General features: G+C 39.3%; 1 protein-coding gene across 1 annotated transcript in view; it reads left to right on the forward strand.

Annotated features, from left to right (window-relative positions):
* Positions 1 to 4,328: 4,328 nt before the first annotated feature.
* The window catches only part of DYTN (dystrotelin), a 121,055-nt gene continuing 107,984 nt past the window's right edge, over positions 4,329 to 17,399 (forward strand). Inside the window, exons 1-8 of the mRNA XM_076342417.1 lie at positions 4,329 to 4,426; positions 6,547 to 6,621; positions 8,248 to 8,449; positions 10,520 to 10,605; positions 11,499 to 11,587; positions 12,262 to 12,333; positions 12,679 to 12,842; positions 13,728 to 13,839. Coding sequence (XP_076198532.1) covers positions 4,408 to 4,426; positions 6,547 to 6,621; positions 8,248 to 8,449; positions 10,520 to 10,605; positions 11,499 to 11,587; positions 12,262 to 12,333; positions 12,679 to 12,842; positions 13,728 to 13,839 — 819 coding nt within the window. The 5' untranslated portion in view covers positions 4,329 to 4,407. The remainder of the gene's footprint in view (positions 4,427 to 6,546; positions 6,622 to 8,247; positions 8,450 to 10,519; positions 10,606 to 11,498; positions 11,588 to 12,261; positions 12,334 to 12,678; positions 12,843 to 13,727; positions 13,840 to 17,399) is intronic.

Raw genomic sequence — 17,399 nt, forward strand, 5'->3', positions numbered from 1 at the left:
TGATTTGGCAGTCTTTTACTCTTTGAATTTTTTTATTCTACCTGTGGAGAAAGTCGTTCCAACAGACTGCAATTCAAGCACCAACACTGCACAGCTGTTAATGAGAAGGAAATTAACTGTTTCTACAGACTTATCGGACTTAGTCACTACCTGAAAACCACAGGCAAAGAATTTCTTCTCAGAGGTTGGGAGGAGAAAAACAAAACAAATGTCTTGAATGTCTCTTGTATCCTAAATAATTCCTATTACATTTGCCTAGTGGCCTGCAGGGAAATTCAGATCTTTCCTCATGGAAGCATAATAGAATGGAAACTAAGGTTTCTTTTCCTAGCTTTTGCTTAGGAGAGAAAGAAAGAATAAAAATTATAGGAAAGCTAAAATATGATAACATATTCAAAGTTGGTTACAGTTTTAACACAGTGATAGACTTAGTCACCACTAAGTTTGGGTTTTCTGTAAGTAATGTGATTTCTGGTACACATTTTCTCACAAGTTATTGAGTAATGCTATATATGCAGGATATTCATAGCATTGATGAATCCTACTACCTGGGTGTTAGGGTAACTGTGGAAAAATTTATGAAAACGGTCTTGAAGATAATTGTATGTCTTACAAATGTTATATGTATTCTGCATAAACCCTAGCATTTGGGTGTACTGAAGAGTGTGTAAGCTTTCTGGTTGGTCTGAACAATTCTTATTCTAGGACATTACCACTAGGACTTACTATTTTTCCTCTTTGTGTAGTTGCACCAACTGTTTGTTACAGCACACTGTGCTTTCTGCATTATTGTGCCAGCTTCCACCTCATTTTCAGTCTCTGTAGCAACACTGTTTCTCAGCAACTGGGAGATGCTTAGTAAAGGCCCCTCAATTTAGAAATATTGCACTCCAACCATAAGAAAAAAATGCTTTGAAACAAAGATCAAAGAAGTTTTATCTTTAATAATTCAGGATATTTATTACTAATTAATAAGTGTTCTCTGTTTTGACTGCTTAGACTATTACCTGATACTTTGATCTGGGCCTTTGCCAGGCATTTGTTTTGAACAGCATTCATTTAAAGCAAAACCTTTAGAACTGTGTCTTGAAGTCAACTTTGAAGTGCTATAAAACTACTGGACTTCTCTGGCGGTGTCATCTGACTTCTGGGCCTTTAGTAAGTAGCTGAGAGAAAGGTAAGCACTGTTACTGTATTTAAGAGGAGACAATAATTTTGGCCTTTGAACACAACATAGAATGTTTTCACCCTTCACAGGAAACAAAAGTAATTGTAGTTTATTTTATGCATATTTAAAATGTTGATCATACGTTGTCTGATTTCAAAAGAAGGAAGGCTTCTGTGACCAAGTCAATTGATCTATTGGGAGAGTTCTGCTTTACTGTGCTGGTTTTGGCTGGGGTAGAGTTAATTTTCTTCATAGTAGCTGGTATGGGGCTATGTTTTGGATTTGTGCTGGAAACAGTGTTGATAATACAGGGATGTTTTCGTTACTGCTGAGCAGTGCTGACACAGAGTCAAGGCCTTTTCTGCTTCTCACCCCACCCCACCAGCGAGTAGGCTGGGGGTGCACAAGAAGCTGGGAGGGGACACAGCCGGGACAGCTGACCCCAACTGACCACAGGGTTATTCCATACCATACGACATCATGCTCAGCATATAAAGCTGGGGGAAGAAGAAGGAAAGGGGGTAGGTTCGGAGTGATGGCGTTTGTCTTCCCAAGGAACCGTTACGCGTGATGGAGCCCTGCTTTCCTGGAGATGGCTGAACACCTGCCTGCCGATGGGAAGGAGTGAATGAATTCCTGGTTTTGCTTTGCTTACATGCGCGGCTTTTGCTTTACCTATTAAACTGTCTTTATCTCAACCCACGAGTTTTCTCACTTTCCTTCCTTCCAATTCTCTCCCCCATCCCACCGGGGGGGAGTGAGCGAGCGGCTGTGTGGTGCTTAGTTGCTGGCTGGGGTTAAACCATGACACTTACTTGATCTGATTAGTCTTTCTCTGTACTTTAACAAGTATGTAACATGTTTAAAAATGCATTTTATTTGCTAAAGTACATGTTCTAGGAACCTGTATAGGCAAACAAAATACATATAAGTAATCAAACATTAATCTTGCACATGCCAATAGGATTCAAGAATAAGGCTACTCTTGTTCTGCACATAACAGTATTTGTGTTAATGGGATCGGAATTTATAATTGTAAAAATTTATTTCCTGTACATTTGTAATTAATTTTAAAATGCCTTTTTTTTTTTTGTGGAAGTGTTTTTAATTATTAATAAAGGGCACATGTAGCTGAAATACAACACACTGACTGAAATAGTGTATCAATGAGCAGAGTTAGTTCAGATTTGATGTTTTGGCAGGCAGATGCTGGTTCTACTTTCATATGATGTTCATTATAAAGTAGATGTGCTAACACTGAAGTAGATCCTGTTCATTTCACCCAAGCACTCCTACTGCAGTCAAGATCTGGACTCTCCATAGAGTTTTGCATATAAAAAATGTAAACTGTACATATGTTCATAATTCCTTTCATAACTTTTTGGAGGGAGGGTTCATGGGTATGGTGTTATGATGTTGTACAATGACAGCCAGTTCGGTAAAACACATGAACACATACTTAACTTTGGGACCATGAATACCCTAGTACAAAAGTATAGTGTGCCTATCCATATGGATAATTTAAAGGTTAGATATTGCACTGTACTGGATAGAGAGCTTGTCATCTTACAGTAAGTATCAAGTGCTAATAGATTATGCATGCTGTATAACTCAGTGGCATCAGTGGATCTGTTCTTATTTGAGTGAGCAAATTCTAATGAGTGAGTTCTAATTTAAGTGAGTTTAACCTGTGCATTTTTACATTCATCCTCTTGCTTTATTTTATGTACCTTTGGTGGAGAGAAAAAAAGGAGGAAAACATGAGGCAAGCTCTGTGTTTGTAAGTCTGTCTTTTAGGTTGATACATGTAGCTTTCACTAAACACTTATGTTTAATTCATTGCTTAGAATATTCTGATTTCATTGATTTCCCTACATGGACTTTTCTGTCAAGCTATGCAGAGGCATATACTGCTGCACCCATTTTAGGAGTAATTGTATAAGCAAATTTACATGCCTCTGTAAATGTTGGGCAGAACTGCAGTCTTGCAGAACCCAGGGTTCAGTCCAAGCTCTAAACCTTAGTAAGGAAGAAAATAGAAGAATAGCAAAAAAGAAACATAGTGGTATTTCTTTCAAAAAAGGACTTAAATAGAAACTGTGGCATTGTAGTCTTTAATGAAGACGTTATTAAAGCAAATCTGTATCCCATCATTTTAAATGTTTATAGGTTATTTAGAGACTGAAACACAAATTTGCAGCTTTCACCAATCAAAATGGTGAACAGCACATTTATGGTAGACTCAATGATTATAGATCATTGAATATTTATGCTTCCTAATTGGCCAGTATTCTGTCATGTTTATGACAAATGATCAATGACTCTCACTGGAAAAATGTAATAAAGTGAAAGTTTGGGTAAGTTCAGATTTAATACAAAATTTATTAAGCTTAAGATAGTTTCCAACTATTTAATTTTTATTTATTCTAGCAAATTTCCCTTTTTTCCCCACTAAAAGCCATATATGTGGCCTTTGGAGTCTCATATAACTTAGACCTGTTATACCTAGTGTTTTTCAACTGTAATATTAACTGAAAAATAGTTACTATACTGAATTCATATTCATATTTTTATGTTTAGAGCATTAATGAAATAAATCCTGAGGGGAGACATTCAGTTTCTATTATTATCAGGGACATAATTACTTTTGCTTTCAGGGTTGTGTAAAGAAGTAGACTCATGGTTATGCTTCCTTTTTCCCTTCCTTCTCAGCTCAAAAAGAAATAATGTCAGCTCAGCTGAAAACTTTAGTTCAGTTTGAAAATTTTAGAAAATAGACTTGTGAGCAATTGCAATCAGTGAATCTTGGGAGGAGTCTGGTATAAAGGTATGCCCTCTCTGACCTGAAATTATATTATACACTATGGACTGTGTAGTAATCCTGTATGTAAACACTGGACTCTTCATTAGTGAAAGATCCAATTTCCTGTACTTAAAACTTGTTTTGGGGACTGTTTTCGCCCTGATACAATTTTGCAGTTACTAGAGTTATACCTTCTTTACCCTGAGCAGAGAGCATGCAGAACATGCAATTTTCTGGAGTTTCTCTGCACTTGGCACCAAAACTATTATGTTGTTTTATGTAATTCTGTTTAATTTAATCTTGGAAATGCATCCAGTAAATTGTTCAGATTAAAAGGTTTGATTTGAATGGTTTGATATGTCTCTGTCTAGAAAATGTGGTTTTATGCTTTGGTTTGTTTCGTTATAGAACGCCTAATGCCATCTGTTCATTTCAAATGGATCCAGACTTGCAGGGTAAGGATTTTTCTCCTTTTTTTTCAAGCTTTTCTCAAGAGACATTTCTGTGTCTGTTTGGACAGAAACTAATGAATTGTGGTGAAGTAATGCCACTTTCAGAATCTCTGTGCTGTAACACATAAATGACAAATTACACAGCTGTGCTGTCCTACCTTTATTTTTGAATCTGTCCTGGCACCTTCCCTGCCATTATCACCTTGGCTCATGGAATGACCAGGCACACAGGGGGCCATGTTCCCTAATTTATAATATAGGATAAAGTTTTTTCACATATTCTAGAGTAGGCATGAAGGATGGCCATACACTCTCTTTCTGAGTGCAAAATCTTAGCGGATACTTCATCTGCTATGTAACAAGTAGCGCAAAATGCAGAACTAGCAGGTAACTAGCTGGAGATGTCAGGAAACAATGCACTCTTTTCTATTTGTGTAGGAATTCCTTTGTCAGCTTCTCAACAAAGGGCGTTTATGAGTCTTGAGGTGACATTTGACCCACTGCAGAATGGTTACGTGCTGGTTTTCTGTCCAAAGGGGAAGCTCCATTCCTATGAGAAATTAAAGAGTTTAGTGCCCCTAAATAGCCTCTCATAAATAATAATCCTAAAATATTTTGTATTTTATTTGGGCTTTTTTTTCCTTTGTTTGCTGTTTTACTTGTGTGCTCTCGCAAATTAATTCTGGAACTATTGCTTCACAGGCACAGAATGCCCTACTTTGAGGCCACATTTTGTAAGGATGGACTTGAAGTGAGTAGCAGATGGCTACTAAAATAGATTCCCTCCACTTAGAAAGTCATCTTGCAGATGGAAGGTGTTTGAGTTGGATCACGTGTATGTTTCTAGCATTTGTATTTGAAAATAAGCATTTGGAATTTAATCCATAGCCTACTGAAAACTGTGGGAGTCTTTCTGTTACTTTCAAAAGAGCTTTGGATCAGTTTACTGAAGAAAGAGAACCGATCATGCATGAAAGTCAAATCTCATTTTTCACATTGTATGACATGCTATACATATATCTCCAAATAATATCACAAAACATAGTATGACAAGAGTAGGACTAAACAGATGGTATAGCAGGTATCGGCTTATTTCTGTATAAAAATGTATATATGGCAGCATCTGGGAACCAGCAGAGCCCTTAATTTGTTGACTACTAACATTAGTCTGGTACATTTGTGGGAAACCATTGCACACAGATTGGCTTATTTCCAGACTAAACAGGTAGAGAGTTTCGTGAGTTATTTCTACTCAGTTATGCATATTTGTTGCTTATCTTTGACCTTAATCAACTATGAGTAACTCTTCCTCTCTGAAGTACAGGGAGAAAGAGTCTCTGAGGACAGGAGGATAACTGATAAATCCCTTTCTAGTTTCTAAAGCTATTGTGAAGAAGCCTTTGTTTTTGTCTTGAAGTTCTAGGTATGTGTGTAAAGTACGAAGTATAGGTCATGTTTGGAAGCCCTTACTTCCCACTCAGGAACACATCCTTTAGTGATGTGAAAGGAATGAGCTGAAATCATGTAGGGGTATGGGATTTAGTCAAGCAGCTTGACTGGGATTACTAAGCAGAGATGTCAAAAGCCAGTTGCTTTGGTAAATTGCTTATCTTCTTCTGAGAGAGTCCCAGATGTTGATCTTGACAGAAAATTTGTTTAATGCTTGAAACAATATGCATCCAAAACAATAATCCTGCTGTGCAGACTGACAAACTGTTCCTTGTAGAAGAGCATCTCTGATCAAGAAACTGTTTTGCCTGAAGAAATACTATTTCTTTATGATCTTGGCTAAAAGTATGCACAGTGCATATCCTTTTTTCTGGTCCATGAATAGACTTATTGCCAAAGAGGCAGGTGTGCTCTCTATGTTAAATGCTATTTTTACAACTTGTCATGTCACTGGTCATAAGAAGACCATTTTTCCCACAAAGCTATTGGAAAAAAAGAAAAAGTTTTAATTTTTTTCATTTTTTCAAAATTTTCCTTCAAAGTACTGTGGGTTTTGATCAAGTCCAAATTTGGTTATTTTGATTTTTAGTTAAACAATTTGTTTTTCTTTCTGTCCTTTTTTTTTTTTTTAAATGAACCACTCTATTGTAATGTGTGTTTGTTTTCTTTCACAGAGGCTTTCAATGATGTTCAGAGCTCTGTCTACAGAACAGCCCTAAAACTACGCTCAGTACAACGTCTGTGCCAGTGTTAGTAGATGAAGAGAATCCTGTGCTTTGACAGGGAGAATAATCTGTAAAAATTTTGTGTTGCTGTCACCATGAGTTATTATGCTACTTTGCTCTCATTTTCCACCTGAGAATCTCAGAATGCATTATGAATGCTTAAGAGCTAGATAGTACTTCATATACAAATTGGGTTTTTTTCCCCTTTTGAATGTCAGTGGAAATACGTTAGTAAAATTCTAAAGGTATGGGAGAATCAAATTATTATTACATTCTGCAACACTGCTATGTAGACATCGCTGGCAATTATGAATCTTTATCTGTATATTATTATTCTAGTTAAATGTCAAATTCTCATGTGTTTCTTAGGAGTTGATTTATTTGAAATAATCGTGGATCGTTGAAAATGCATTGACAGGCATTATTATTAATACTATAAGTATTAATGAGAACAAAATAAAATATGATAGACCAGAAAACCCCTGGCTAGCACTCATTCTCCCTGTCTTTGAAGTGAGTGAGGATTCTGTGCAAGCAAAGAATTATGGAACAAAGCCCTGGTCACCTAGCTCGCTTTGAAATTACTGGATGTAAATTCCATATCGAGCTAAAATGCATGGAAATCTTGAATTTTCCACCTGAAACACTCTGTTGCTGAAAATGCACAACATTGCAAGTGAGGTCTTCAGAGTAGCACAGAAAAGATGACTAGTTTGTTGGCCTTGGCCATATTTTTTCATTTGGGCATGCTCTTCTATGAATGTATTTAGTCTGACCTCAGCCCTGATATGGTAAATCTGCCTGGCGCTATGTGTCACAGCACGGAAGTACCAACTCACACAGGTACTGGTTTTCATCAGCTCTGTTGTCTAGTCCTCCATGTCTCCTCTAGGCACTCATAGCATCTATCCCAGTTACTCTACTCCTCCTTGAACACTGGTGACCAGAATTGCACATGGGTTTCCAGATTGAGATTCACCAGTGTCTCACACTGATATTTTCCCATTGGCACTGGAAAGGCCATAGATGACATAGTCTAGGTTCTCTGCTTCTTCAGCAACCTACAAGCTTTCAATCTACTACAATCTTTCTCTTCTGATGTTAATTTTAATTGATCATGCCTCTGCGGTACTGAATGTGACCTTTAATAAACCATAGCGCTCTCTTCCCACCAGATTCTAGTTATGCCATGGCACATTTATAACACAGCCTGTTTGCCCCTTTCTTGGCCATAGTGCCCCCCTTCTCTTTGTATTTGTGCATGAGGAGAAAGCCTACATCAAAGCACAAATTGTTTCTGCAGTCCCAGGTGAGCTTTAGTTTGAAGTACTGAATGGTGCATAGTTTTATACTATCTATACATAGAATGAAGGTTAGGTCTATAATTTGGATGCAGTTAACCATGCTATTTTCCTTCCCTTCCTATCTATCCCAAAATCACATCCAGGGAATTTTAGTTGAGCTATTCTATCTTTGTAGCCTCACAAGTTTTGCTACATCCATAAACCCAGCAAGACCTTTCCCAGATTATTTCCTTTTTGTGTTGCATACAGACTTGTCTTAGGTAGGCACTTTTAATAAAAAAATGTCGAGCTTCCATTCCTGAAAAGGCAGGGATCCTCATTCATTTCTCCCTTAATTTTCCCACAGTGGATTTGATTGATGTTTCTCTGATTCAGTACATCCTATCAAGTGAACGGAGCCAGAGGGAAAAGCAGATTTCTCTGAAAGTGCAGCAGATCTCTGGAATGCTAATGGAACTGTTCCAAAGGGCGAGATTAGAAAAACCAGGCCAGGTAGATCCAAGAGCCACTGAATTCACGTTGAGCCTGCTAGCTGCCATGTATGACAGGTGAGAGGAAGCACAGATGTAAATCCATCGTGAAGTTCTGCTAGACCAAGTCTGTTTCTGCCACTCTTATACCATTTCTGTATGAAACACTCCCATTTTGATGGTATTTTGCTTGGTATACACAATAGGAGTAGTTCAGCTATAGGAATAAGAGGCACAAAGCTTTGTCAGAGAAACAGTGGTCAAATGTTTCCAAAATTATCTGGAAGTCTAGATGTCTGCCAGTCCATGCTAACTTTTTCTGTGAACAGCTTTACAGAGAGTAGCTCTTCTTTTGACTGCCAAGATATTTTGATACACTCCTGAAAAAGAATCCATATTTGCCTTTGAATGACAGTATCCATGCACAGGTCAAGAATTTGCCAGTCACTTTTCATTATTCATTTTTCTCCAGCTTAAAAAGTTCATCAACCAATTATGAAACAAAACTACTGTCTCATAACTAAGCTGATCAGCTAGCTCCAGTGAATAGCAAATAGTTTCTGGGAATAATAAAGAAGCAACTCGCAGAGTGTAGTTTTCTCATGTATTGTTTGTGAATAACTTAATTCACTAAAGGCAGGATTGGTTTGTGATTGTATCAGATTTAAAAGACAAATGCTAAGTTCATTGTAGAATTTATTCACTACAGGTGAAATTTATTCCCCTCTACATCAGAGCAAAGTGTTTTACTGAAAGCGAGTGGTCTGCAGGACTTATTCTTGAATCACTATTAATTAATAATATGATCACTACTGCTTAAGGTCCCATGTTATGAATTTTTTTGTACTTAAAAAAATCAATTAAGGCTAAGAATAAACTGGTGTATTACACTGGTTAAACCACAACAGAAACAAAGCTAGAAACATCAAGAGTATTTTGTAATTTGTGTGCACTGTAGGGAAATAATTTAGAAGAATCTTCTTAACAGGACTATCTTGGTCTTTTTTTCTGTTTTCTTAGGACAGTGTGTCATTTTCTTTTTGCTGTAATTTCTTTTTAAAAAAAATTTTCACAAGTTTCTTGCCATGTATATAGGATAGAAAAAGCTTCTTATAATTTTCTTCTAATCATGTTTTCTCTGTAGAGTGCTGTTCTCCACTATCAACACTGGAAAGTATTTCATGGCAAGAACACATAAGGACTTTTCCATGTTTATGTAGTAGCTTACTTAATAAGCTTACATAAACCATCATAAGGGTTTTGGATTGTATGCTTTAGCTTTAATCTTGGACATTTTTCTGTGAAAGTTCTGGAAAAACTAAATATGCAAAATCAAAATCTAGAAACTTTTGACCTACAATTTCCCATGCAGCTCATACTTTAGAGACTACATTGCAGCTTTATGCAGTATGCTCTGTAAAAATGCAGTTTATCTAAAGACTCTTGAAGACAATTTTATGTTATGATATTCTGAAGTGCAACAGTGCTTTGCAAAAGTGATATCTTAAATATAGAATTCCAGGATTTCCTGATTTATGGTTTCCAATTCATGTCTGCTTTGTCTTCACATAAAGAAATGTTTTTCATAAGGTGCCTATGTCGCAAACTTGGGTTCTAAATTAAGCTACATTCTTTATGATCTAACAGTCAAAACTAAAGCCCTGCTCCTGCATATATCCTTTTGAGTAAATTGAGTTGCAGTAAAATTAAAGGGAATCAGCCCAAGGGGAGCTCAGTACAGATCTGGGGCCACAGTGAAGCTGCCTGATGATATACTACAAAAAATGGATTGTGATCCTGCTTTCTCTTCCGTATTTGGGAAGGCTTTCCACAAATGAAGAGCAGAATTTTTTTAGGACATGTACTGTAAATGTAAAATTATATTTTACTTGGATTGTGAGGTCTTTGAAGGCGATGCTGTCTTTTTGTTTTATGAATGCATGGTATCTTGAACAGTTAACTCTGTAGTTATGTTCAGTGACAAAGGGTCCTAGACATAAAATATCACTAAACTGTGACATCAGTTACGTACCTATAAAAGGACATGAGTTTTGAAGTTGTCTTCCAACATAGCAACATTTTTTTTCCGTAGAGGTTTCAGTTTTTATATTCTTGGTGAATGTAGCGTAACTTGTTTTATTTTCCTAGATCTGGAACAGGTTATATCAAAACTAGGTCTGCTGCAGCTGCCCTAATTGCCCTTTCAGGAGACACTCTACTGGCTAAATACAGAGGTGGGAAATGTATGATTTTGTATACTTGCCTAAAATACTGAACATAGGGGAAAATCTCCATTGTAATTTTTTTTACTTTAAAAGAGAATACAGTTCTGCTATGCAAAAAGTAAATTTTGTTGACTGCTTAATTGTAGAGAAAGGCTGATGCAGAAGAATACTTTTCCATCAATATCCATAGCCATCTTTGCATAAAGAGTCTCAGAACAAGTCATAGTAAAGTTTAAGATAAGTAGAGCTTAAAAATGAAGCCAAGTTCTATTTGCTTAGCAGAAAAGAACATAAACCCCCTAGTTTTAAATTTTATTGGATTAGAAAACAATTTTACATATTTGATCCAGGAAGCTTTTAGAGCCCTTTTAACATTAGACAAAAATGCTTAAAGAACTAAGTATAACAGATAAAGGTAGCCCAGTGCAATGTGCAGCACAAAAGATTTCTGCCTGAATTAAATGCTCAAAATGGAGAACAAATGGACCACAAGTGGCATACTGGCCTCATACTCTCCCATTGCATATTGTGTATGTCCTTCCAAATGACAATTTGGAATTAACAATTCACAATTTAAATAGGGCATATCTTGTATAAACATATTTAAATATTTTTCTTACAGCCATGAAAATGAGCTCATTGTTTCCTTCATCCTTACCTGTCTTAGCTGCCAGGAATAAGGAATTGCCATAATTTCCTTGCTTTCATTCTCTTTCCCCTGCCTGTAGGAAGAAAGTATTGTCACAGCAGTCACTGAGTGCCTATTAGACAATAAAGGGGAACTTTCTTGAAGGGTTTATTTGGTAGGCTGCAATCATTGCATAGATAGTTTGAGAATAAGTAGCTAGAAGACACTTCAGGCTCTGTCAGGATTCCAGTTTCTTTCCTCTGGTTGTTTTCAGCTTTCTTCCAGTTTTACGCTGTCCCTGATGGGAAGGTAGCCTTGATTACCCGTGGTGCCCTGAGAAGCCTACTAACAGACTTAAATCAGGTAATGCCACTGCAGTGCTGTTACACAACAGATCTTGTAGGAGTATCCTAATCTAGGAGAAAAAAAACCATGGTTGATAAATTTTATGTTTGATTACATTATGGGACTGAGGTCAGTAGGGCACTCTGTGGACATAGGAAGCTACCACGCAAAGTAGGTAAAATAATCAAATTCTGTAGCTTTTCTCAGTCAGAGTAACCACTCACATCAGTGCCTCTGTGCATTCATTTTGCCTGAGCTTACAGGTCCTGGGAACAGTTGCATACAGCTGTTGCTAAAGCGACTCCAAACCTCAGATGTCTGTACTCACTAGAATAGCTTGCAGTTGCAGAAAAATGCCTTAGCATACAGGTATTTCCAGCTGAACTGGCACTGAAAATGGGATCTGAAAATGACCCTTGAGGTTCAAACCCAGTGTCCTTCAGTATTCTAGTATGGCAACGTAGTATGTTGATCCATTTCAGTAAGTGAGCTGGAAGCAAATCATTGACACATACTGAACTATGAAATTGCTTACTGATGGTATGAATATGAACAGGTTTTCTTCAGAACAGTATGTAAAATGGCATTTCTATAGATGCTTCACCATCTGTGTGCTGTCCCCATCTCAGCAGAGCATGATGGGAACAACTGGTTTTTATTGAGGTGTTTCTGAGCCTTTCTTCTTGATGCAGATCCCAGCCATTGTGGGAGAAAGCTGCACTCTGTCCTGTGTGGAAATTGCGACTCACAGCTGTTTCCATGGGGTGAGTGAAATTCTGATGTCCTGGGAAATTATTTTGAATGTTGCTGGTTGATTAAAATTGCAAGCCTATCACCATACAACATCGACCAGTATCTACTTTTAAGGGGCAGGCCTGTTTGTCAGTCTCACAGTACAGGAGGATTTATATCTATAGAAAAGATGCTCAGTAAGATACTACTGAAGACTCTTGCATTTATTCCAAAACCTTTGGAACCCAGTAACATCTTACATGAATGGAAAATCTATGCTAGCAGAGTCCAATATCAGAGCTTTTATTAGGAATTGTAAATGAGACACCAGTTCTTTTCAAGTAAATGGCTGAACTTGAGACATGTATTTTTTCCAGGTTCCGAATTCAGCAATTGTTGAAGAAAAATTCCTGTCTTGGCTGAGATCGGAGCCTGCTGTTCTCCTGTGGCTCCCTACATGTTACAGATTATCAGCCACAGAAATGGTTTCTCACCAAGCTAGATGTAGAGTCTGCAAAATTTTCCCTATTACAGGCCTCAGGTGCGTCAGTAATTACTGTAGTCTATAGCATCCACATAAATAGTTCTTACCATTGTTTGCATACTCTACAGGCTCTAACTGCTGTATTAAGCAACAAACTTCAGACATAATCTAATTTAACAAGTAAGATAGGGAAACAGAGAACCATCACAGGCTATTGCTCAAGCCTGCATCCTGTTTCTCTTTAGTTCACTAGCACAGACATGATTATGGAGACTTGCTGAAGGTAAACTGGTAGTTCAGTGGTAAAGTCAATTAAATCCATGTATCTCATTTCTTAGTTCTTTGTCCCATAATCAGGTGTATTAACTGGCTAGTTAAGTTATCCATCTTAGCATCTTATTCATGTAAGTAATCATATAAAATGGCCTGATGGTATAACAAGAACACTATCCATTACCTACTGATCAGAATGCTCAGAAAAGCATTTTACTATTACTCTCTTCTCACTAATAGTAAGCTTGCAGGTTTAGTTTTTTGCATTTTTAGTTTTTTGCAAAGTTGCAAATCCTACATCAATAATGTAGTGATCTTACAGTTCCATGAGAGCAGCAAATAGAGATAAGCTGGTGCATAACAAGCATATGAAGATGTAACTGCATTCTCAAAAATGAAGAGACTAGAACAACTGTTTCTTCCTTGGACTGAATTTTGATGCAGCAAATAAATAATACCAAAATCATAAGTGGGCTCTGGAGAATAGTCCACTGTCATTTGGACAAAATAACTCTTGCATTCAGAGAATGCTGAGGAAAGTCATTATTCTAACAAAGGTGCTTCTCTGCATTTCAGAACCGAGGGATCTGGATTTCCCGTAATCAAGCTCACTTATATCAAGTCCTTACTTGTGGGGAAGTAACTTAATCCTTCTGTTTTCCCTCACAGGTATCGCTGTCTGAAGTGTCTCAATTTTGACCTTTGCCAAGTCTGCTTTTTCACTGGCCGTCTCAGCAAACCACATAAGAGTTCACATCCTGTTGTGGAACACTGTCTGCAGGTAGAGTCCCATTGTACTGATTCATTTCCCTGTTCAGGTTCTTCGTGTAGGCAAATAGGCAGTAGACTCTTGAACTACATTGAGTATGAAATTATGTGTGCATTAGCCGTAATGGCCATGATATATTAGCATTATTAATCTGGGAACAAAGTGTCAGGGAAAGGAAAAAAAGGGGCTTCTAACTTTAGAAGGAGTGTTCTGAAATAACTGAATAGAGCCATGAAATGTCATAGTGCAAGTCCTCTTCCCAAGGAGTTTTATGGCAAGTTTGCCATTTGCAGATTGTCCTTAAACCTGCGGAAAGGGCCCTCAGTATGTCCCAGTGCTCCTTCCTCCCAGTCCCAATGCGGACTCATTCAGAAATTAATTCATCCTAAAATTGCACAAACTCCTGCATGAAATTTCCTTTATTCCAGAGCTTTTCCACTTTATTGTAAACCTTTTGGACTCATTTGTCTCTGTCAGTTAGGGATGCAGCGCAAAGAGGCAGCATGGGCCCAACTAAGCTCACCTGCTTGGGCTCCATTACGGGGGCAACTTGTGCTTTCATCACAATAGTGGTGAAGTTCAACACTGGCAATTTCTGTTTGGAAGATGAGCTTCTCCTTTGAGCAGGAGATTCCAGATCTTGCACACAGCAGTGGACAGGTTTTTTTGTGGATCTATATAACAGTATCTTCTTCTGTTCCAGTAAATGAGCTGAAAAGCACCCATGAAAGTTTCCCTAGTAAGCTGTACTTCATGGTCTCCTTCCTGAAACCCTGCATTAACATGAAAGATATCTGGGTAGCCAGTGTCTGTGCCAAAACTAAAGAATGTTAGTTAGACTGCTCTTGCACTCACCCTTTGTCTGGGGGAACATTAAACTGTAGCCACTTCATTGTTCTCTTTCTGAAAACCAAACCCTATTCTAACACTGTGAGAAACTATATCTGGATGCTCAATATCTGCATTAAAAATAACAGATAGGTGTTCATTCCTCCAAATATTCTTCCCCATCCTCCACCTGTGAGAAAGTAGGAGAATCAAATGGCAACTGATCTCCTCATGTAGAGATTTCTAATAGAGACATTAAAATCAGTGTGAATGGAGAGTGAATGGGAGTGTGTGGATGTGGAAGCACCAGAAGGAAGGGCAGGAGGGATATAACAAGGCAGGAGATGATGCAACCTAGATTAGCTGGTCAGCAAGATCACAGCACTTCCACACACAGCTTCTCAGGACAACAAAATCAGGAAAACAAAAGGTAGCGTGAAGCAAAGGACAAACTGCCATTTGAAGATGCCATCACAAGGCATGAAGATGTGAAGGTAAAGAACAAGACCTGTACCTATAAGACACCCAAATAAGGGGACAAAAGATCACAACCACTGCCAGCTCCTAAAGGAGCTAAAGGCACATCCAAAAACCAGCATATGGTCACACCAAGAGGAACCCAGGAGGCTTAAGGAGAACTGGCATCTCTTTTCCTCCATGTCACTGTAAGTCATCATGGCCATACCATGTGTATACATACACCTTGGTGTGTGAATGCTGGAAAGGCTACTTGGACACATGTATGTTAGTGCTTGTGAGTGAGTGAAATCAGTTTTGTCTTAAAATGAAGTCCCCTTCCTCTCCTATACTGTCTGACATTGAGCTTTCCCACATTGTTGCTGCAATATTGCAACTGGATCACTGAACTTAGGTTTCCTTTATGAAGCCCTACTCTAACACTAACCCTGTAAATATTACTTTCGTGGCCAAAGTCTATACCAAAATTAAAAATATAAGCTACTCACTATGACAGATACCATTTTTATACCCTTTGTGTGGGACATAAAAGAATCAGTAGTAAGCCACTTTTCCCATACCTTCCACTCTCAGCAGATGCTCTCCTTGGCTGGGTAAGTTTTCACATTGTCTTTATCAGGGAGTGGTCTGTTGAGTGGGGATTTGAAATATCAGCACTTGTTTTCCTTACCATGCTGACACCTTGTGGTAACGTTATTACCATGTTGAGAAATGACTAGGAGGCATGCTGTATGTCTTCTTTCTGTTTTCCTGTTCAGTCTGTCAGGGCTTACCCCGTGTTCTGCAGCAGTCACTTCCTGGGGCAGAATTGGTTTGTGTCCTTCTATAACTTCCTTCTCCAAGTGGTAGAGGAGCCAACGAGGAGAGGTGCTGTGCTGGACCTTGTTCTCACCAACAAGGAGGGGCTGGTGGGGAATGTGAAGCTCAAGGGCAGCCTGGGCTGCAGTGACCACGAAATGGTGGAGTTCAAGATCCTTAGGGCACCGAGGAGGAGGGCGCACAGCAAGCTCACTACCCTGGACTTCAGGAGAGCAGACTTTGGCCTCTTCAGGGATCTGCTTGGTAGCGTGCCATGGGACAAAGCCCTGGAGGGAAGAGGGGCCCAAGAAAGCTGGCTAATAGTCAAGGATCACCTCCTTCAAGCTCAGGAGCGATGCATCCCAACAAAGAGGAAGTCAGGCAAAAACGCCAGGAGGCCTGCGTGGATGAACAAGGAGCTCCTGGACAAACTCCGACACAAAAAGGAAGCCTACAGAGGGTGGAAGCAAGGACAGGTAGCCTGGGAGGAATACAGAGAAATTGTCTGAGCAGCCAGGGATCAGGTTAGGAAAGCTAAAGCCCTGATAGAATTAAATCTGGCCAGGGACGTCAAGGGCAAGAAGAAAAGATTCTATAGGTACGTTGGGGATAAAAGGAAGATGAGGGAAAATGGGGGCCCTCTCTGGAACGAAACGGGAGACCTGGTTACCCGGGACACAGAGAAGACGGAGGTATTCGATGACTTTTTTTTGCCTCGGTCTTCACCGGCAAGTGCTCGAGCCTCACCGCCCAAGCCGCAGAAGGCAAAGGCGGGGACTGGGAGAATGAAGAGCCGCCCCCTGTGGGAGAACATCAGGTTCGAGACCACCTAAGGCACCTGAAGGTGCACAAGTCCATGGGACCCAATGAGATCCATCCGCGGGTCCTGAAGGAACTGGGGGATGAAGTTGCTAAGCCACTATCCATCGTATTTGAGCAGTCGTGGCAGTCCGGTGAAGTTCCCAGGGACTGGAAAAGGGGAAACATAACCCCCATTTTTAAAAAGGGAAAAAAGGAAGACCACCCAGGGAACTCCAGGCCAGTCAGTCTCACCTCTGTGCCTGGGAAGATCACGGAACAGATCCTCCTGGAAGCTATGCTAAGGCACATGGAGGACAGGGAGGTGATTCGAGACAGCCAGCACGGCTTCACCAAGGGCAAGTCCTGCCTGACTAACCTAGTGGCCTTCTATGATGGAGTGACTCCATCAGTGGACACGGGAAGGGCTACAGATGTCGTCTACCTGGACCTCTGTAAGGCCTTTGACACGGTCCCCCACAACATCCTTCTCTCTGAACTGGAGAGGTATGGATTTGATGGGTGGACTGTCCGGTGGGTGAGGAATCGGTTAGATGGTCACATCCAGAGCGTAGTGGTCAACAGCTCAATGTCCAGATGGAGATCGGTGACAAGTGGCGTCCCACAGGGGTCTATATTGGGACTGGTACTGTTTAATATCTTCATCAGTG

This window comes from Aptenodytes patagonicus, chromosome 6, assembly GCF_965638725.1.
Source record: "Aptenodytes patagonicus chromosome 6, bAptPat1.pri.cur, whole genome shotgun sequence".
NCBI classification, from domain to species: Eukaryota; Metazoa; Chordata; class Aves; order Sphenisciformes; family Spheniscidae; genus Aptenodytes; species Aptenodytes patagonicus.